General features: G+C 39.4%; 1 protein-coding gene across 1 annotated transcript in view; it reads left to right on the forward strand.

The window, feature by feature from the left end:
* Nucleotides 1–21487, forward strand: part of Sec23a (SEC23 homolog A, COPII coat complex component) — a 53715-nt gene extending 32228 nt beyond the window's left edge. Inside the window, exons 17-20 of the mRNA XM_041658497.1 lie at nucleotides 2174–2260; nucleotides 7492–7647; nucleotides 13146–13211; nucleotides 20091–21487. Of these exons, the coding sequence (XP_041514431.1) occupies nucleotides 2174–2260; nucleotides 7492–7647; nucleotides 13146–13211; nucleotides 20091–20180 (399 nt within the window). The 3' untranslated portion in view covers nucleotides 20181–21487. The remainder of the gene's footprint in view (nucleotides 1–2173; nucleotides 2261–7491; nucleotides 7648–13145; nucleotides 13212–20090) is intronic.
* Nucleotides 21488–21912: the final 425 nt, after the last annotated feature.

Raw genomic sequence — 21912 nt, forward strand, 5'->3', positions numbered from 1 at the left:
GCATGAGAGAGTGAAAACAACATTGTTTTGAAATGAAGTTGGAATTTGTTAAATTATTATTGCAAGATACTAATTTAAAAATACTTATATGTGTTCCCTATATAGTAGGTGGTGTGGTAGTTATATCATTAAATACAAATCTGTTATAGAATATTCTCGGGTGACTGTGTTTAGTTTTTGGTTGACAAAGCTCCCTAGAGTTTATGATTAGTGTTTGAAGGCTCTGACATGGCCATGGTTCTGGAGCAGATGGCTAGCATCTTAGCTCATTGTCCGAGAGGACAGGCTGTCACGGTCGAGTCTCTTGTTTTCATGTGTCTTGTTTGCTTCTGGTCCTTTGAGAACATATGATACGTTGATCATAAAGGTACGGATTTGGAAGAGTGATAAAATCACCCTCAGCTATTTTGGGAAACTGTTCCACACACGTTTATCATTATCAAATAAATAGCTTTCTTTATGATAATTTGAATTGTTCATTTTACCATTTAAAACTATATAACTGCCTTTAATTCCAGCACTGAAGCAGAGATCTTCTTGCTTCTGCTTCCCTAGTACAGGTGTGTTCTACCATGCCTGTTATTACTTGTTCCACCTGATAGCTGTAGAATATCTTAGAGCTGGAGTTCTCCAGCTTGAGCACCTGTCCCTGATCAGCCCTAGCCATTGTGTAACTGCATTTGCCTAATGCTTTTCTTTTAGGTTCTCTTTCTCTCCCAGTTTTTTTTCTTCCTCTACCTGGGCTGTTCTCATTAACATAGTAACTTTTTTTATTTAAATAAAGATTTATTATATATATAGTATTATGCCTGCATGTATGCCTGTAGGCCAGAAGAAGACACCAGATCTCATTACAGATGGTTTTGAGCCACCATGTAGTTGCTGGGAACTGAACTCGGGACCTCTGGAAGAGCAGCAAGTGCTGTTAGCTTCTGTGTTCTCTCTCCAGTCCTGTTGTCTGTATTTTCTGTCCTCACATTCTCTTCTCAGTTTATTTGCAGCAAACTTGTTGGACAGTGTCCTTCAATGAATTGTCAACAGCATTTCTCTGCAGAGGGCTCTTTCCTTCAAAAATTTTGGCTCTGGACTTTGTCTCCTACTATTCTTTCTCAGTTTTCTTTCTACCCACAAAGAACTTTTTAGTCTCATTTTTCTGGTTTCTCCCCCTTTAGACTTCTAAATCCAAGTCTTAAAAAGAGATTAAGAAGTTAGTCTTGCCGGGCGATGGTGGCGCACGCCTTTAATCCCAGCACTCAGGAGGCAGAGGCAGGCGGATCTCTGTGAGTTCAAGACCAGCCTGGTCTACAAGAGCTAGTTCCAGGACAGGCTCCAAAGCCACAGAGAAACCCTGTCTCGAAAAACCAAAAAAAAAAAAAGAAGTTAGTTGTTGTTTTGAGACAGTCTCCTACTTTGTAGCCTAGACTGGCCTGGACTCTTCTCCTGCTTCAGCCTCCCAAGTGCTGAGATGACAGGCATACGCCTCTCTACTTGACACGGGCTCAGTCTTTGCATTTTCCGTATATTCAGTTTCTCTAAATGATGCAGTCTAAACCTATAGCTTTGGTTGCTATCTTGGTTTATGTGTTAATCAAACTTATAACCAATTCAGGATGCTCTATTTTGTATTCAGAGCTATTTTCTCATATACCCTCAATTTCTTATATCCCAAGCCTTCCTCTTTCCCTCGGTGTTATTGTCATCAGGCTTGGGGACTGTCTTTGATGTCTCCTTAATTATCTTATTTATTCATTCACTCATTCATTCATTTATTTATTTATTAAGACAGAGTCTTTGTTTATAGGTATATAGCTTTGACTAATCTGAAACTTGCTGTGTAGACCAGGTTGGCTTGGAACTCACAAAGGTCCTTGCCTCTGCCTCCTAAATGCTGGGATTAAAGTTGTGTACTGTCATGCCTGGCACATTGATTTTTAAAATTGTTACTTCAGTGTTAGAGAGATTCCCTAGAAAATTAGAATCTATTGAGAATTCATAATGTCAGGTAATGTTTGATAAATTTAAAATTTAAGAAATAAGATGAAGAGGGAGAAGTAGCTACCAAGCACACTCTGCTGGATAATGCTGTAATAGCTGATACCTTATATGCAAATTTAAAACAAAAATTGAAAGAACTTAGATGATAACCTTTCTATCTATCATTGCTTCCTTTCAGCCAGTTCTTCTGGATAGCAGCAGCATTCTTGCAGATCGCATTCTTCTCATGGACACATTTTTCCAGATTTTGATTTATCATGGTGAGGTAAGACAATGACATTTAAAGTTATGTATGTAATACCTTTTTTTCTCTAAAAAGTTTTTCCTGTCCAACATGTGATTCATATTTAGTCCATGATAAGCCTTGATTTATAATAAGATACAGGTTGACTGTCTAATCCCAAAATTAAAAATTTAGTGTACTTCAATATCTAAACATTTTGAGTACATTCATAGTTATTTAAATTTTTTAAATAAAATTAGTTTTTATTTATTTTCTGTGTAAAGAGGAATGCACGCACTTGTGCAGAGGTCAGAGGGTAACTTGTGGGAATCAGTTCTTCCCTCCCTTAGTGAGTGCCTGGCATCAGTCTAAGTCATCGGGCTTGGAGGCAGTTGCTTTTACCCGCTGAACCGTCTTCCTGGCCCTAAAGCTCAAAAGTATTTGAAATGCAAGTACTGTCTTTAGACATAAGACGTTTTTAAAACCTAAGTGAATTTTGTGTTTAGACTTGGTTCTCATTCCCCAAAGTATCTTAATGTGAATCTATTCATACCTGTAATATACATATAAATACATAAAAGTACCTGAAATCCATAGCACTTCTTCTCTCAGGGATTTATATACAAAAATATATATAAATGTGCTCCTTCATGGTATAGGATTTTAGGCATCAATCTAACTTATCCTGCTTGTGTTTATTTTGTTGTTTTGTTCATACACTAGTGGACAAATGGATTTACACATAGCACAGTATTATGAAAGTATAAACATGGACATATCACTCTCTTAGGTTTCACCTAAAGAATCAAAGGGAAAAAGTCAGCTTTTGTCAATGGACAAACTTGTCTTTTGTTTTACAGAAGCTTCTCAGTCTCAGGAGGTCCCATTTATTCAATGAGGTCCTTAATGTTTGTGCTGCTGGGGTTATACGTAGGAAGTGGTCTCCTGTGCCCATGTGTTGTAGAGTACTTCCCACTTTCTCTTCTATCAGGTTTAGTGTGTTCGGACTGATATTGAGGTCTTTAATCCATTTGGACTTGAGTTTTGTGCATGGTGATAGATATGGATCTATTTTCATTCTTCTACAGATTGACATCCAGTTTTGCCAGCACAATTTGTTGAAGATGCTCTCTTTTTTCCATTGTATACTTTTAGCTCCTTTATCGAAAATCAGGTGTTCATAGGTTTGTGGGTTAAAGTCAGGGTCTTCTATTGGATTCCATTGGTCGACTTCTCTGTTTTTATGCCAATACCAAGCTGTTTTCAATACTGTAGCTCTGTAATAGAGTTTGAAGTCAGGGATGGTAATGCCTCCAGACAATCCTTTATTGTATAAGATTGTTTTGGCTATCCTGGGTTTTTTGTTTTTCCATATAAAGTTGATTATTGTCTTCTCTAGATCTGTGAAGAATTTTGATGGGAATTGCATTGAATCTATAGATTGCTTTTGGTAGAATTGCCATTTTTACTATGTTGATCCTCCCAATCCAAGAGCAAGGGAGATCCTTCCATTTTCTGGTGTCCTTTTCAATTTTTTTCTTCAAAGACTTAAAGTTCTTGTCAAATAGATCTTTCACTTCCTTGGTCAGAGTTACCCCAAGATATTTTATGCTATTTGTGGCTATCGTGAAAGGTGATGCTTCTCTGATTTCCCTCTCTGTTTCCTTATCCTTAGTGTATAGGAAGGCAACTGATTTTTTGGAGTTGATCTTGTATCCTGCCACATTACTAAAGGTGTTTATCAGCTGTAGGAGTTCTTTGGTAGAGTTTTTGGGGTCACTTGTGTATACTATCATATCATCTGCAAATAACGAAAGCTTAACTTCTTTCCAGGCCAGCCAGGCTGCATGGTGAGACTCTGTCTCAAAATTTTTAAAAATTATTTGTTTTGTAATTTTTAAGATTTATTTTTTAAGTGTGAGTGTTTACTTTGGCCCCCATGCACCCCTGAGTGCAGGTGCTAATGGAGTTAGAAGAGCTGGAGACAGGCAGTTCTGAACTGCCTGATGTGGGTGCTAGTAACTCAGCTTGTGCCCTCTGCAAAGTACTCTAAACCACGGAGCCACTTCTCCAGCTACTACTTTTTGGTTTTTATTTTTAATTGATACCAGCTTCAAATGAACCTTATATCTTAGAAAGAATAATAGAGACAGGTTTCTCTTTTTTCTTTTTTAATGGTAATTTTTGCTTTAAACTTTGTTATTTGAGGAAGTCCAAAGTACATTAGTCTTTGAAATGCAAAACATAAAATTATACAGATTACACATTGATTGACTCAGATAACTTGGATTCTTTTTTTTTTAAATTTATTTATTTATTATGTATACAATATTCTGTGTGTGTGTATGGCCAGAAGAGGGCATTACAGATGGTTGTGAGCCACCATGTGGTTGCTGGGAATTGAACTCAGGACCTTTGGAAGAGCAGGCAATGCTCTTAACCTCTGAACCATCTCTCCAGCCCGATAACTTGGATTCTAAACCAGCCTTAAAATTTTAAATTAAATAAAATGCCTCTAGACTTATTTAGTTAATATAAAAGTGGATACAGTTGCCCTCTACAATGCATTTCTTTATACCATTATTGCTATCATTAGTAAAGTTTAGTTTATGTCTCTTATCAGAATGTAACTTTTTTTTAAAGGTTGTTACTTTATCTTTTTTTTATTAATTTTTATTGAACTCTACATTTTTCTTTGCTCCCTTCCCTGCCTCGTCCCTCCTCTTCAACCCTCTCCCATGGTCCCCATGCTCCTAATTTACTCAGAAGATCTTGTCTTCTACTTCCCATGTAGATTAGATCCATGTCTGTCTTTCTTAGGGTCCTCTTTGTTGTGTAGGTTCTCTGGGATTATGATTTATAGGCTGGTTTTCTATGCTTTATTTTTAAAAACTGCTTATGAGTGAGTACATATGATAATTGTCTGAGTCTGGGTTACCTCACTCAATATGATGTTTTCTAGCTCCATCCATTTGCCTGCAAATTTCAAGATATTTTTTTTTTCTTCTGTGCAGTACTCCACTTTGTAAATGTACCACATTATTCTTATCCATTCTTCAGTCAAGGGGCATTTAGGTTGTTTCAAGGTTCTGGCTATGACAAACAAAGCTGCTATGAACATAGTTGAGCACATGTCCTTGTGGTACGATTGAGAATCCATTGGGTATATACCCAAAAGTGGTATTGCTGAGTCTTGAGGAAGGTTGTTTTCTAATTTTCTGAGAAATCACCACACTGACATCCAAAGTGGTTGTTAACAGCTTGCACTCCCACCAGCAATGTAGGAGTGTTCCCTTTACCCCACAACCTCTCCAGCATAAGTTGTCATCAGTGTTTTTGATCTTGGCCATTCTTACAGGTGTAAGATGGAATCTCAGAGTTGTTTTGATTTGTCTTTCTCTGATGACTAAGGATGTTGAGAATTTCCTGGTGTCTTTCAGCCATTTTAGATTCCTCTGTTGAGAGTTCTCTGTTTAGGTCTGTACTCCATTTCTCTTATTGGATTATGTGTTCTTTTGGTGACCAAGTTTTTGAGTTCTTTGTATATTTTGGAGATCAGATCTCTGTTTGATGTGGGGTTAGGCCAGCACCATTTATTAAATATGCTTTCTTTTTTCTATTTTGTATTTTTTGCTTCTATGTCAAAAATCACATGTTTGTAGGTATATGGATTAATATCCGGGTCTTTGATTCGGTTCCATTGGTCCTCCTGTCTGTTTTTATGGAATACCAGGCTGTTTTCATTATTGTAGCTCTGTAGTAGAGTTTGAAGTCAGAGATTGTGATGCCTCCAGAAGTTCTTTTATTGTACAGGATTGTTTTGGATATCCTGGTTTTTTTGCTTTTCCATATGAAGTTGAGTATTTTTCTTTTAAGGTGTTAAGAATTTTGCTGGGATTTTATTGGGCATTGCATTGAATCTGTAGATAGTTTTTGGTTAGATTGCCATTTTTAGTATGTTAATTCTACCTACCCAAGAACATGGGAGATCTTTCAATGTTCTGATATCTTCTTCAGTTTATTTCTTCAAAGATTTAAAGTTCTTTTCATACATGTCTTCCACTTGTTTGGTTAGAGTTACTCTGAGATATTTTATGCTATTTGTGGCTGCTGTGAAGGGTGATGTTTCTCTGATTTCTTTCTCAACCCATTTATCATCTGTGTAAAGGAGGGCTACTTTTTAAAAAATATTTATTATGTATACAGTATTCTGTCTGCATGTATGCCTGCAGGCCAGAAGAGGGCGCCAGATCTCATTACAGGTGGTGGTGAGTAACCATGTGATTGCTGGGAATTGAACTGCTCTGGAAGAGCAGTCAGTGCTCTTAACCGCTGAGCCATCTCTCCAGCCCGCTACTGGTTTTTTGAGTTAATCTTTTTTTTTTTTTTTTTTTTGGTTTTTCTTGTATCCTGCTGCATTACTGAAAGTGTTTATGAGTTGTATAAGTTCCTTGGTAGAATTTTTGGGGTCGCTTATTTAAGCTATCAAACTATCATATAATCAGCAAATAGTCAAGAGTTTGACTTCTTTTCCGATTTGTATCCCCTTGATCTCCTTTTGTTGTCTTATTGCTCTAGCTAGGACCTCAAGAACTATATTGAATAGATATGGAGAAAGTGGACAACCTTGTCTTGTTCCTGATCAGAATGTAACTCTTATTGAGCCTGGTGGTGCATGCCTTTCATCTCAGAACTTGAGGTAGAGGTAGGCAGATCTCTGTGACTTTGAGGCCAGCCTGGTCTACAGAGCTAGTTCTAGGACTATACTGAGAGTCTCTGTCAACAATAACAACAGCAAATGGAAAACAAAGAATGTAAATACATCGGCAAAGATTCCTTGAAAGTCATTACAGGCATGCACCATCATGCCTGCTTTGACTTTACTTTCTTTAAACCATTTTTATATTGGTCTCCTTCCTTCCTTCCCTCATCATTGATTGGGATGTACTCATAGTCTGCATTGGTTTTGAACTCTGAGCTTAAGGAACCTCATCTCAGCTTTCTGAGCAGCTGAGGCTACAAGATGTGTTTATTGTTCCTGGTTTTGTTTTACTCTTAAATTGGGAAAGAACTATGCTAATTTTATATTCAGTTATATTTAATTAAATGGTCTCTACTGAAATAAATACTTGTAAGTTTAGAAATTGAGGTAAGTGGAAGTATTTTCTTATTCTCTCGTTTTCTGAAGATAACCCCCTTTGAAGAAGATTCTGCTCAAGAACTTTAGATTACCAAGAAATTTAAAATAATTCCTTTAATTGTTTTCAAATTAGACCATAGCACAGTGGCGGAAGTCAGGATACCAGGACATGCCAGAATATGAAAACTTCCGGCACCTTCTGCAAGCCCCGGTAGATGACGCACAGGAGATTCTTCACTCCAGGTTTCCAATGCCGAGATACATCGACACTGAGCATGGTGGCAGCCAGGTGAGGAGCGTGCTGTGTTGTGTGCAGGCTGCAGTGAGATGCTGCTGCTTGTTCTGATTGTAACTGAGCAGTCTGCCACAGAAGGCCAGGGCAAGGGAAGGAGACAGGAAGCGAAGGCAGCTTTTTCATTGCTTTGAGAACAAAGCAATACAGTTATTGCCTAGTTGTCTAGAACAGCCACATTCTTTAGTTCTGCGTTCACCATAGCTCTTAGAGCAGCCATGGTGTGCCATCCTGACAATGTGCCAGCTGTAGGTTAGCAAGAACATAACAACAGTTTGGAAAATAATTTAGTGTGCTTTTCTTAAAGTTGTTTACTGGTAAGGCCTATGAATATGAAGTTTTGGTAATTTGTTTCAGTTTTGTAGAAAGTAACTTATCAGGTTAAAGGAAAGCACTGTGGCATTAAAGAGAACTCTGTGAGCACGTGTCTTTAATCTCAGCACTCAGGGAGGCAGAGGCAGGCGGATCTCTGAGAGTTACAGGGCAGCCTGATCTGCAGAGTGAATTCTAGGACAGCCAGGGTGGTTACACAGAGAAGCCCTGTTTGGAAAAACCAAAACCAAAAAAAAGGGGGGGGGTGCTTTACGGTTCTTAGAGTTCAGAGCAGTGAATAGATCTGTGCACACACGTATGCATGGTCAGGTTTGGGCTACCTAGCACGCATTCATGAAATATATTCTGGCCACAGGTATAACAGCACTCTAATTTTAAGTTATTACACATTTTACTTGCTCCATAAATAAGAGAAGGGCATAGTCTGCTTACTGTCGTGTCCCTAGTATCTAGCACAATGATATTCAACAACTTTATTTTATTTATTTATTTTTTTGGTCTTTCAAGACAGGGTTTCTCTGTGGCTTTGGAGCCTGTCCTGGGACTAGCTCTGTAGACCAGGCTGGTCTCGAACTCACAGAGATCCGCCTGTCTCTGCCTCCTGAGTGCTGGGATTAAAGGCGTGCGCCACCACCGCCCGGCTCAACAACTTTAGATACAGTGTCAGTTATTACTTTTACTGTGTTTATAATATGAGCTATCATGCAGTGAGACTTTGCAAGTATTTTCCATGCCTCCTTCATTGCGCCTCATGCCAATCTGTTGCTTTCTCTACTTTATATGTAATAGAGTTAAGACATATTATTTGTAGTCAAGGAAGCACATTAAATGATGAAGCTAAGATCTTTCTTTCTTTCTTTCTTTCTTTTTTTTTTTTAACAAAAAACACTATCTTTCTGTATAGCTCAGGCTGACCTTGAACATTTCTTCTGTCTCAGCCTTCTGGATACTAAGGTTACGTTTGTAACCCAGCCAACCCAACTAGTCATTAGTAATTGAATTCTAGGTTTCTTACCTAGGACTAGTGCTGCTGAAGAGCAGGGAAAGATTTTGTATGGTTCTAAATTTCAAGGTTAGATTGCTTTTGTTCTTTTAAAATGAATTAAAGTTTTTGACAAATTTACTCATCAATATTTTAATATGTATAATGTTCCTTATTTATTTACTTATTGATTGACTTCATGATGATTAGCTGTAGTAGGGATGGATAAAATTTTACCTAAGTTATTGTCTGTGGCTTAAAATATTTGAGGTTCACTAAAGTAAAAGAATGTAAATTTTCATTTTTTTTGTTTGCATCATTTTATGAGGTTTCAGACTGTAGTAATATGGGGCGGCAGGGCTGTGTCCCCCACACCGGGCCGCCCACATGGCTAGCTTATGCTCCGAAATAACAACACACAAACTGTATTCTTTTAATCACTGCTTGGCCCATTCTCTTCTAGGCTAATTCTCACATATTAATTTAACCCATTTCTAATCATCTGTGTGTAGCACCCCAAGGTGCGCTTACCGGGGAGATTCTAGCCTAGTCCATCCTGGGTCGGAGCTTCATCCCGGGAGCGGGGCATGGCGTCTCTCTCTGAGGCATCTGCTCCCGAGAGAGCTGTGGAGTCTCTGACCTCACTTCCTCTTCCTCCCAGTATCCTGTTCTGTTTTCTCCTCCCACCTATCTTCTAACCAATAAAATGGGCCAGGGCAGTGCCTTTATTAGCCAATGACCTTCCTCCATCATTTCCCCTTTTTCGGTCTAAACAAAAAAAAAAAAAAGCTTTAACTTTAACATAGCAAAATTACATATAACAAAACAGTTATCAAGTAAAAGTTACAATAATCTTTATCATAACTAAGGAAAACTATAACTAACTATTCTTAACTCCATCAAAGACTCCAGAAAGATACAATACTACCTAAGCAAACAAGAAAAAAGCAACTTTTAAAACTCTAGAAATGACAGAGACATCTCGCTGCCTGGACAGTCACCCAAAGTTCCTCTGTAGCGTTGGGGCATCCATCTTCAGCCTTTAGGCCCATGGTATCCAGGAGACATTTCCATAAAGCAGGAAAATTCAAAGTCAGTTCAGTCACTATCTGTTGTGTCCTGCAGAATGTCTCGCAGACTCTTTCATGAATCAGGAATCCCGAAAGATCATCTCACCTTAGGCAAGTTCAGTAGTCCTCTCTCTGCGGGTTCTCTGTGTCCAGTTTATGCAATAGTCCAGGCAAGAGCAGTTTCTTGCCCAAATGGCTATCAAACTCCATAAGGTGCCTCTTCGATGCCCATCTTCCTCTTGAAGTACATTGGTGCTGCCAGGAGCAGAGTGTCTCATTGTCATGAAAATTCCTAAGTTATTAAAACATTAAATGTCCTATTCTGTAATCTTTGAAAGACATGAAGAATGTTTATCTAAAATATATCTCTATATATCTAGAAAATCTAACTAACATGACTACAAACTTGACCATTATGATTATCTATTAACTACCTATATACATTACATTTTTAAATGAACTACACAATCACAATACCTTAATCAATATCAGAAATACATATACATTTAACAAAATTGACCTTAAATCGCTATCAATAAAGCAAAATCTATACTAATGCAAATTATTCATATCTATATCATATCCCCCTTTAAATGTAAAAGAACGCTTATAAACCATATTTGGGAACATGGGCGCAGTTTTTTCTCTCCAAACTGCTTCCTGCTGAATGGGGGCGTCGTTAATTAGGTCTTTCATGGTATAACCTGTGTGCTAGTTTCATCTCAGTTGTTGGCAGTTGAGCGAAGCAATTTTTTGAAGGCGTTCACACCAACCCTTCAGGAGGGCGTGGTCCATCATACCAAATCGGAATAGAAGAAATGAACAGCGTCTCATCCTCTGTGAAAACAAAATAAGAAACTCCTTTCCAAAGTATCATATCCTTAGATCCAAATTGAAAATATCTATGTTGGATTAGTTCAGCAGTATTTATAAATAAATATCTTTTAGCAGTTGTTGCTCCTTCCTCAGCATTCAAATAATTCAAAGAGAGCATAATAGCATACAGTATCAAGATTCTCTGTGTATTTTCCATCTTTGTACAGCTTTGTTTTAACCTCTATTTCGTTTATTTTTACTTTTAACTTTTTGCTTTTTGAGACAGGTTCTCTGTATCTTTGACCTGAAGTAACTCTGTAGACCAGGCTGTCTTTGAACTCTCAGAGATCCGCCTGTCTCTGCCTCCCAGGCATTGGGATTAAAGGCGTGTGCTACCACACACAACAACTCTCTTCCTTTTTTTGTTTTTTACTTTAAGAACTTCAACTTTTAGTCTGCATATATTTTTAACACACTTTAAACCATTTAAAAATTTTCTTTGTCTCTGAATCTCTCTTTACTGTATATCTCTCTTTTTCTGACCACATGAGTCTTTAATTTACCAAGCAATAACAGTAGGACTAAAGGCGTGGCTTTGCCAGCTAGATCCAGTCCATTCCTTAGCTTTCCAGCCTCATGGCGGATATACAGGCTGTAGCCATGTTTACTGCAACAACTGTATGGCATTTCAAGGTCCCTGCCAGCAAGTGAGCTACAACAGACAACACTCAAGTCCTCTCTCTCGGTAGCCAGCCCTCCTGCCTCAAACAGTCAGAGTTTGCCCTGGCAGGATGGCCCAGAAAGCCGGCATTTTTAAACGGCGCAGCTTTTTTCCTGCTATGGCTGAAAACCGAAAAGCATGCGTTCAGCTTTTTGTCAACACCGTTTAAGTGTTTCGTGGCAGGACCTCTTAATGAGCTGCAGGCTTTGCAGCTAAAGCTGAGTCAGGAAGCCTCTCTTAGATGAGGTGCTTGCTTGCCTCTGGCAAGCAGAGCAGACCTGAGGACACAGCGAGTCTAGTTGCCATCAAACTAATCGTAGCACTTTACTCCATTTATGCTCTATTCAAAAGCTCTGTCTCCCGCAGGAGCCAGACAGAGATAGCAATGGCGGCACAGCCCCAGGAAGTCGCGCTTTAAAATGACACAGCCTTTTTTCTGCTACTGTTGCTGAATCGGGAAATCTCTCTACAGCACGCCACCAACAAACAGCAAAAATCTGTGTTAAACTCTCTTTCCCTTATTTTTAAGCCTTCTCAGGTTTTTTAAGTGGGTTTAGTTGTTCACACGTCTGGGCGCCAAATGTAGTAATATGGGGCGGCAGGGCTGTGTCCCCCACACCGGGCCGCCCACATGGCTAGCTTATGCTCCGAAATAACAACACACAAACTGTATTCTTTTAATCACTGCTTGGCCCATTCTCTTCTAGGCTAATTCTCACATATTAATTTAACCCATTTCTAATCATCTGTGTGTAGCACCCCAAGGTGCGCTTACCGGGGAGATTCTAGCCTAGTCCATCCTGGGTCGGAGCTTCATCCCGGGAGCGGGGCATGGCGTCTCTCTCTGAGGCATCTGCTCCCGAGAGAGCTGTGGAGTCTCTGACCTCACTTCCTCTTCCTCCCAGTATCCTGTTCTGTTTTCTCCTCCCACCTATCTTCTAACCAATAAAATGGGCCAGGGCAGTGCCTTTATTAGCCAATGACCTTCCTCCATCATCAGACTAGTTGGTAAAACCTGTATTTTCAGACTTATTTTAACATAATTCTTATGTTTACAATTAAAGCAGTTTTTAAACTTATTTTTATTTCATGTATTTGGGAGTTTCGCTTGCATTTACATTTGTAGACCACATTCATATAGTGCCAAAGGCAGTGGGTAGAGGGTATCAGATCCCTTAGGACTGAAATTACAGGTGGTTTTCAGTCACATGTGTTTGCTGGGAATCCAACCCAAGTCCCCTGGAAGAGCACCCAGTATTCTTAACCTCTGAGCCATCTCTCTAGTCCTATATATATATATATATATATATAATTTTTATATGCTGATTTTGGGATTCAGTGGTTTATTACAATATGTATTGTTGAAAGAATACATTATTTATATTGTGGCCTGTGCATTTTAAAATGTAATCCTTTTACGTATTAAATTTTAGTAAAATTATTTTTACCAATATATTCAGTTAAGTTGGTTAGATGGTTTGTTGTATGTAGCTTTTCTTACTAAGTCTGTTTTGACTGGCACTTTCATTTATTTACTTATCTAACTATTTATTTATTTATGTTTGCTTTTAAGGCACGTTTCCTCCTTTCCAAAGTCAACCCCTCACAGACTCATAATAACATGTATGCCTGGGGACAGGTAAGTGTGAATGACAGTCTCAGAAATAATTTCTTTTTGTCTTCTTAGTTATTTCAGTAAAAGCTACATTTTCCCTGTGTACTTAATGATGATTTCTGTGGGAAAATATAATAGAAGAATAGAAAATATAATTATCATTTGGTACTACGTTAGAAAATAAAAAAAGTAATCTTGACACATAAAACTTTGTCAGATTCCAAGTTTAGAACCAATACACTGGAGACAAGAGCAATCACGTCTATAAGACAGGCATATGATAATTCAAGTGTAACGTGTTACTCTGAGCTGCAGCCACAGGAAGCCAGGAGAGCCCAAGGGTTCTGGTTTAAGAAGGAGACTTCAGGGTGTGTGGTGACGGCCTGCCCCACCTTTGGAGAGCTCGTGGTCCGTTGTCAGTGAAGTACCAGACAGAACATGCAAAGTGTGACTACAGAGAACTAGAGAGGACCGGAGGGGAAGACAAAGAAGCGGTCCCATGGTGGTGACAGAGAGGGTGTGTGAGGAGGAAAGAGCTCAGTGAGAAGACCGTTAGTTTAAGGAAGGTTTTTATCTCCATAGGTGGAGATGGCTGAGCAGGGAATTCAGCTAGCAGAAAGTATGGGCTAAGGTGATAGGGTGTATGTAGAGATGAGCTGTAGATCTTAAAAGTGTGGAGTAAATTGTGGAGGACCTTGAATGCCTGGGTGAAGACTGAGCTGTCTTTACTTGATGTTACTGAAAGCTTTTGGTCAGAGGAGCAAATTTGAATCTTAGACATGTTCAGGTAGTAGTTGAAGTAATGCAAGCGAGGAGGAATGAAGCAGGTGACACTGAGAATAGGTTCAGGACGTGTTTCCAAAGGAGGTTTCATGGCACTTGCGTGGAATTTGCCGGAATCACATCATTCCAGGGTAGGTCAGCTTCGTACACAGTCTGAATCCTGACTGCATCCTGGGTTAGATGGAGGGGATAGCTACAGTGAACGCAAATGTGGTGTACTGTGAAGTTTGAACACACACTGTCACATAACTAATGCAGTACCTTGAGTGTGATTATAGTTTTGGAGTTATGTGACGTTTGTCATCACTTTTAGAAGGTACATCTGGATACATTTAGTGGTAAAATGTCTTGATGTTTTCACACTTTCAGAAATGATTCAGTAGAAAAGAAAAGGGAAACTTTAAAAACATAAAGCCAGCGTGGCTCATTGTTAATCAGTGAATTTAGGTGTCCCACATGTGGCTGCTTATTGTACTTTCTTCCTAACTATCTTAAAAGTAGTTGATAGGGGAACAGTGTAAGCTGGAGGTTTGAGCCCACATCTCTGGGAGAACATGTGCCAGTAAGTGGGAGAATGGAAGGAAAATACTGATTTTTGATATTGATGTTGTAGAGAGGTGCTCACCGACTAGCTGTAGGACACAGGATGGGAAGAATAATAACTAGCTGTTCAGGGAAGACCTCAAGCCAGAGCCCACAGGCACCATTGCCTAGTGCTAAGAGCCCTCATTGCAGCAGCTGCTCTAACGAGCCTGCTCTTATCAGCCCTGCCCACCACAGCCTTTTTCCTTCTGAAACTTAGCAATCACGCGAGCACATCCCTTTGCTTATAGAACTGTGCCAAAACTTGTCCTGATGGTTTCTCTGGATGACTGCATCCATTCTATGGCTTCAGCTTTCATCTTTAGTTTGGCTTCAAAGTGAGCTGTAGACTTGAATTTCCTATGGGCATGGAAGGCCTTGACCTTACCTCCTTCTATACACTAGCTTGACCTTCTTGAGTTTCTGTTTCCACAGAGCACCTTTCTAGTCTCTTCATGCCCAAGGCTCAAAGCTGGTCATTTACAACATTTCCCTCATCTCTGATTACTCACGTCCGTTTTGTCTATTTCATTTTCCCATTCCCTCTCATGCTTGCCATGGACCAAGGCCAGGCCCTCTTACTCCTGTCACAGACTGCTGGAATTCCTTGCTAAGTGATATTAAGACTTCAGCTACTCCATTTTCACAGTGCTCAGAATAGTCTTCTAATATAGTGGCCTGGAAGTCAGCTCTAAAATCAACACTCTTGACTAATTACATATGATATCAGTTACTCTTTATATTGTTACTGAGGGTTCTTACTGCTCTACCCAAATATCTTTTCTGTGGTTAGCTACCATTTTGACTGGGAGGTGGTGGCACACGCCTCTAATCCCAGCATTTGGAAGGCAGAGGCAGGTGGATCTCTGTGAGATTGAGGTCAGCCTGGTCTACAAGAGCTAGTTCCAGGACAGGTCCAAAACCACAGAGAAACCCTGTCTCCAAAAACCAAAAAAAAAAAAAAAAAAAAAAAGAGAAAAGTCATGAAAGATGGGGAGATATTTATAGTAAGGAAAGGAACTCAATCTTGGGAGTGTGGGAAGGGCATGACTATATGACTAAGCATACATATACATTATCAGTATCGTCTTTCACCCACGTCCATTTTGCTGGAGGGACAAGAAGCCAAGTGTAATACTAAGAAATAGAGTTTTAGACACAGAATATTTCATCAGCCAGCCTTCTACTGTACTTAATTTTGAGAACTGAGTTTTGGATCCCAGAGTAAGAAAACTTAGATATAGTTAAGAAAGTAAACTAAAATCAAAACCAAGAGGCTAGGAAAATAGCACCAATAACGAGTTCAAAGAAGTAAATAATAATTAGCATGGAGAAAAGGGGACAGAGGAGATTTTAAAATAAAATAGTACTTGTGGGACTGGAGAAATAACTAAGTCATTAAGACTGCTTACTGCTCTTGCAGAGGACTAGAGTGTGATTCCCAGCAAGCTATATGGCTGCACAGTTATTGGTAACTCCAGTTCCAGGGGATCCGATACCCGTTTCTAACCTCTGTGGGCCCTGCATGCATGTGATTCACATACATACATGTACATACATTCATACACATAAAATAATAAATAAACTTATAAAAATAATATTTGTGATGGATTATATATCAAGTGCTCCTAAGGACCAGGTGAGTCCCTAAAGGGCCAGTTGATTGGCAGACAAGCAAAGTTAGCTGTCTAGTTGGGTTTAAGAAAACCTGGCATTCAGTGTCAGTCCTGGTGAGCTAGGCTTTGTGGGGAAGAACAGTTTCTTCCTCCCTTCCTTCCTTTTTGTTTTTGTTTTTGTTTTTGACACAGGGTTTCTCTGCATAGTTTTGGAGCCTGTCCTGGAACTCACATAGATCCGCCTGCCTCTGCTTTCCGAGTGGTAGGATTAAGGCATGAGCTACCACCACCCAGCGAGCAATTTCTTTTTTAAAGGCAGCAACTACACTTTCCCTTCTGATGATTACTACCATTGACACAGTTAAGTGGAAAAACCAAATGCGGGTGGGTAGCAGGTGAGATGGGTGGGTAAAGCTCTTCACACCAAGGCTGATGACCTGGGTTCAGTTCCCAGGGCCACAGAGTGGAAGAGAGACTAATGCTCCCTAGTGGTCCTCTGACCTTAGGACGGATGGACGGACACACACACACACACACACACAATGTAATGAAATAGTAAAGAATAAAACCTAATAAAACACTACTGGCTTTCTGCTGCTACATTTCTGTATGTGTAAACTATGACTGAGTTTATGAAATTAAACATTTCAAGGAAGCATTTCCTGTCATTGCTCTTTCTGGCCTTAAGTTTCAGTATGAAAATATAGTTGACAGGCTTATATAGGAAATAACTTGTCAGGTTGGTAATCTGGAAGGAACATCATTCTGGAATGCTGGTTGAGATTGCAAACTCTCTAAATTATTTACTTCTCTCTGCCTTCACTTCCTGTCTGCAGAGTGTAAGATTTATATGTGCTCCATGCAGACAATGATACCTAGTACACATTGACTATTAGTTTTCACTGTTGCCATTGGAAAGTAGCTTCTTAAAATAACCCAGAGCTGGGTGGTGGTGGCGCACATCTTTAATTCCAGCATTGGGGAGGTAGAGACAGACAGATCTCTGTGAGTTTGAGGCCAGCCTGTCTACAGAGTTCCAGGACAGTCAGGGCTAAAGAGAAACCCTGTCTCAAAAAACAAACAACAACAAAAAACAAAACCCAAAAACAGAACCAAAAAAATTACATTGGGGCTGGTTAAATGGCTCCACAGGTAGAGGCTCTTGGGACAGTCCCATAACCCGAGTTCGATCCCCTGGTTCTACAAGGTGACAAGAGAAAACCAACTCAAGAGTTGTCTTCTGACCTCGGAACACTGTGGCCCTTCCTTCCATATCCCCCCCCCCCCAATATTTAACAAAGGGAAGAAAACCTATTTTGGACCTGGAGTTTAATTATTACTTCCCAGAAGCAGGGTTTTAAAAGCATAAATTTGAACAACAGGATTGTTTCTTTCTTCCTCTGTCCTCTGTCTTTTCTTTTAAAGACAGGACCTCACTGTGAGCCCTGAGTGGTCTGGAATGTGTTAGGTAGACCAGCTCTCCTCCTCCTTTTTTTTTGACTAGATCTTACCTTGTTGCCTTGCCTGGCCTTGAAATTACTATCCTTCTGCTTTATCCTCCTGGGTGCTGGGATTACAGTTTGTGCTGCTACACCTGGCCCTGGCCCGATGGTCTTTCTTGACATAGGGTTAACCAACAACAGCAGCAACAACAAACCATTTATTTATTTATTTAAACAAAAGCTGGGCATGGTGGTGCACACTTTTTAATCCCATCACTTGGGAGGCAGAGGCAGGAGGATCTCTGTGAATTTGAGACCAGCCTGGTCTACAGAGTGAGATCCAGGATGGCCAAGGACCTGTTTTAAACCCAGGCCAGATTCATAAGTTATATTTAAAATTAATTTAATAATTGCAATTTTGGAATAACTAGCTAAATATTTTGTTAAAAATTAACGGAATCTGATCTCTTATTTTTCTAAAAATCAAGAACCCAGTGACAGCTGCACATGTTAACATACACCTGTAACCTCAGCCTTTAAAGTTGAGGCAGGAGGATTAGGAATTCAAGGTCATCCTTAGCTACATAGTGAGTTTGGGGATAGCCCTGGGTACATGTCCTTGTCCCTCCTGGCCCCCCCCCCCCCAAGGAAAAAGTCTAAAAGTCTTTTCTGCCTCGAGTGCTATGAGGATGAAGTCCATTCTCAGCACTCAGATGTCAGTGTGCCAGAAAACGTCAACATCACTGGGAAGGGGGATGCATAGTACTAGTTACTGTGAAGGGCTCCTGAGGAAGTCTCTGGAGGAACTTTAGTCACATCTGCGTCAAACTCAGTTCCTTTGGGAAGAGCAGGCTGTGGCTGTGGGCTGATGGATGTCAGGGTTGGGAAGGAACTGGCTGCTGTACTGTCTGTAGTCAGTGCACACCATGGCGAAGATGTCACACTGGGGCTTCCATCACAGGAGGAGATCTTCCTGTGCTTGCGTCTCCATCAGAGTTCACAGGGGGACACGTGTTGTTTGTTCAGATCTCAATTCCAGAAAGATGAGTTAATTCTTGAAGGGAATGACAGTGAACTTGTTTCAAATTCAGCTGCTTTGATTCAACCAGTACCAAGTTAAAAATAAGGACATCAGAAACATTTTGGATGATATCTTTGCTTCTGAAAATAGAAACACGTTGATGAATAATCAAAATATAGAAACAAGATCCTGGCTTGTGAGTCAGGCCTGTGGGGGAAAAAGACTTTTAATAATACTAATAAAAAGAACACATGCATGCACACACCTACAAAGCTCTAGTGGGAGTGTTCTCCGTGAGTGGCCTGCAGAGGGCATCACTGTAACACTTGTGCAGTGCTTCACGTCCTCAGTGACGGAGAGCTTGAGCCTCTCTGTCTAGTCTCGGGTGTTTTTAAATTTTGTTACTGGGATCTGTGGGTGTGTGTGTATGCACACATGCCACAGTACATGTAGAGGTCAGAGCCCTCAATTTTATTCTAATTTGTCTCCCTGTCTTTCTGCCTTTTTCAGTCCCCTATGTCTTCTTCCCTTTTCTTGCCCTAAGTACTCCTTCTACTTTCATGTCAAATATACCCTATTGCTACACTCTTCGATTAAAATAACTTCTTCCTCTCTCACCCTCTCCTTCCTAGTCTTACCCCATATGCATACACACATACACACACACACACACACTCCCTCTCAGGCCTAGGTTCTATGTGTGAGAGAAAAATGTGTTTGTGTGTGTTTTTGAGTCTGGTTTACTTTTCTTAATAGTAATTTCAAGTTTCATCCATTTTTGTGTAAATATTATGATTTCTTTGCATCTAAATAATATTGCATTTTGCATGCATACCACATTTTTTTGTGTCTGTTCATCTATTCATAGAAATCTTGGCTAGTTCTGCAGCCTAGGTATTGTGAATAGTTCAGTAATAAATGTGAGTGTGCAAACATCAAGCATCTCTGTGGTGGGACTTAGATCCTTTGAGTACCACTCAGAGGCAGGACAGCGGGCTCATATGGCAGCTCTGGTTTTGCTTGTTGCTTGAAGGAATTGCTAACATTTTCATTGGTTCATACATCAATGAAAATATTAAGGCGTGTTTTTGAAGAACATCTGTAGTGTATCTATGGTGGCACACATTTCCACCAGCAATGGTGGCTCCTCTTTCCCTGCATCCCCTGCAGGTCAGGCCATCTGAAAGCCCTAATCCTGCACCCTCATACTGTTGGTCTTTGTGGTAACTAGCCCATCCTGAGGTAGTTCATTTCCTAGTAGAGACTTAAGTTCTGGGAGCAGCCAGTCCTGCTACTCAGGATGCCCTGGGGATTTAGATGAGTTCCTTCTCAGGAACCGTGGCCTTATGGTAGCCATTACTCTATTAAAAGTGAGTTCCTTGTCTGTTGTAGGGCTTTATGTGTTCATTCTTTAGTGCCACTGTGTGCTTTAATCACAAATCCTTCTCTTTTCCGCCAGGAGTCCGGAGCACCGATTCTCACTGATGACGTTAGCTTACAAGTGTTTATGGATCATTTGAAGAAACTTGCTGTGTCAAGTGCTGCTTGACATGCCCGACATGGTAGACATTCAAGATGAAGTTCTACTCCGGTTTCTTCTGCTTTTTCCATTTATCTATGGAAACAACAGAAATCTCTCTCTAAATCTGTTTTGTGTCAGAATGATTTGAGGTGACATATGAAAAAATGTTGATGATTGTAGATTAAGCTGAAGTATAATAAGAGCAATGAGAACAAGTTTGTTTTGTTTGGTGCAGTATTATAACTGGTTTTATAAATTTGAGGTCTTTCTGATTTAATTATGTTTAAAGAGTTAGAATGGTCTGCTCTGTAGTGCAGATACCACTAATTGTATATGCAGACAGATCCAAAGTGGCACTGTATCCTCACTGACCTGTTAGGGAGTATTTAATAGCAGCCAAAAAGGAACAAATTAGTAGTGATGATATACGAACAGTATGCTTCTTTGTTAAGTAATATTTCTGCTTTTTTTTTAAGCACACATGTATACCCTATTCTGTATTTTGTTAAGGTAGATTTATTTTTGTGATTGATTTAGGAATTATATGACTTTATAGTAGTAATTCTTATGAAGGGAATTTAATTTTTTTGGTTATTTGCAAAAGTTATTTAGAGCTAAAAAATTTGAGTGAGGTTACAACCTCACTGCTGACATTAAATGTGAAATTCCCACAAAGTACCCAACTCATGTGACTAACTAGAGCAATTTTTTTTTAAGGAAGCTAAAAAGATAAAGCATGTTGTTAGGGTGATTAAAGAAATTCTTTGCAGTAAAAAGATTATTGTAACTATTAATTACATTTTGTTTTTGTTATATCATTTGGTTGTTTCCCCTTCTTAGATAAGTTTCCCATTGTATCCTTTTGTAACACTATTTTAGGAGTTTTCACTTTTAGTTTCTGTTTCCTTGTGAAATTTATTAATTTGTGGTTCTTACTGAGACAGTATTATATAATGTTTAATTATGTCATGTGGGGATATGTTCTGTTTGATTTATTGATTAATATCATTCAGTTTTACCTTTAAAGTTTACTTGTAGCAAAAGTTTACACTGCTAAAGCAGATAAGTGTGACGATGAATTCAGTGTATCCATGCTGCAAATGCGTGGTGGTGGCGTCACGGTGGTGCTTTGACGGTGCTGAGGACAGTGGTGATGTCACGGAGGTGCTCTGATGGTGGTGACTGTGATTGTACTTGCATGGGCACAATCAGATGATGGCAAAACAGAAACATCTAATTGTTATACTCAACTCTTTAAATAAACTGCTTTGTTCTGTTTTATCTGAACTGAACTGTGCTAGGCCAATATGCCAATAAATATAAGTTTCTCTGTGTTCTTGGTTATTTTAAAATCTAGTAAAGCCCAGGAAGCTTAATGTAAAATTAGACTTTTTTTTTTTTTTTTTTTTGAAATAGGGCTTCACTGTGTTTTCTCTGGCTGTTCTGGAACACATTATGTAGACCAGGCTGCCTCAAACTCATAGAGATCTGCCTTCCTCTGCTGTGATTAAAGGTATGCGCCACCTGCCAGGCCTAAAGTTTTTGATTGATTGACACACAATTGTATAAGTTTTTAAGTACAGTGTGATAATCTGTATAGTCATGATCAGATTATCTTAATTAGCATTTTCATTTCTTCAACATTCCTTTGTGTGGGAAACCTTCCGACTTTTCTAATTCTTATAAAATATGCAATAAATTGTAAACTGTCGTCACTCACCTGTGCTAAAGAACGCTGGAACTTTGTTCAGCTATATTT

The sequence above is a fragment of the Microtus oregoni genome, unplaced genomic scaffold, assembly GCF_018167655.1.
Source record: "Microtus oregoni isolate MIOR12 unplaced genomic scaffold, Mior012 000009F_ref0000495, whole genome shotgun sequence".
Taxonomy (NCBI): domain Eukaryota; kingdom Metazoa; phylum Chordata; class Mammalia; order Rodentia; family Cricetidae; genus Microtus; species Microtus oregoni.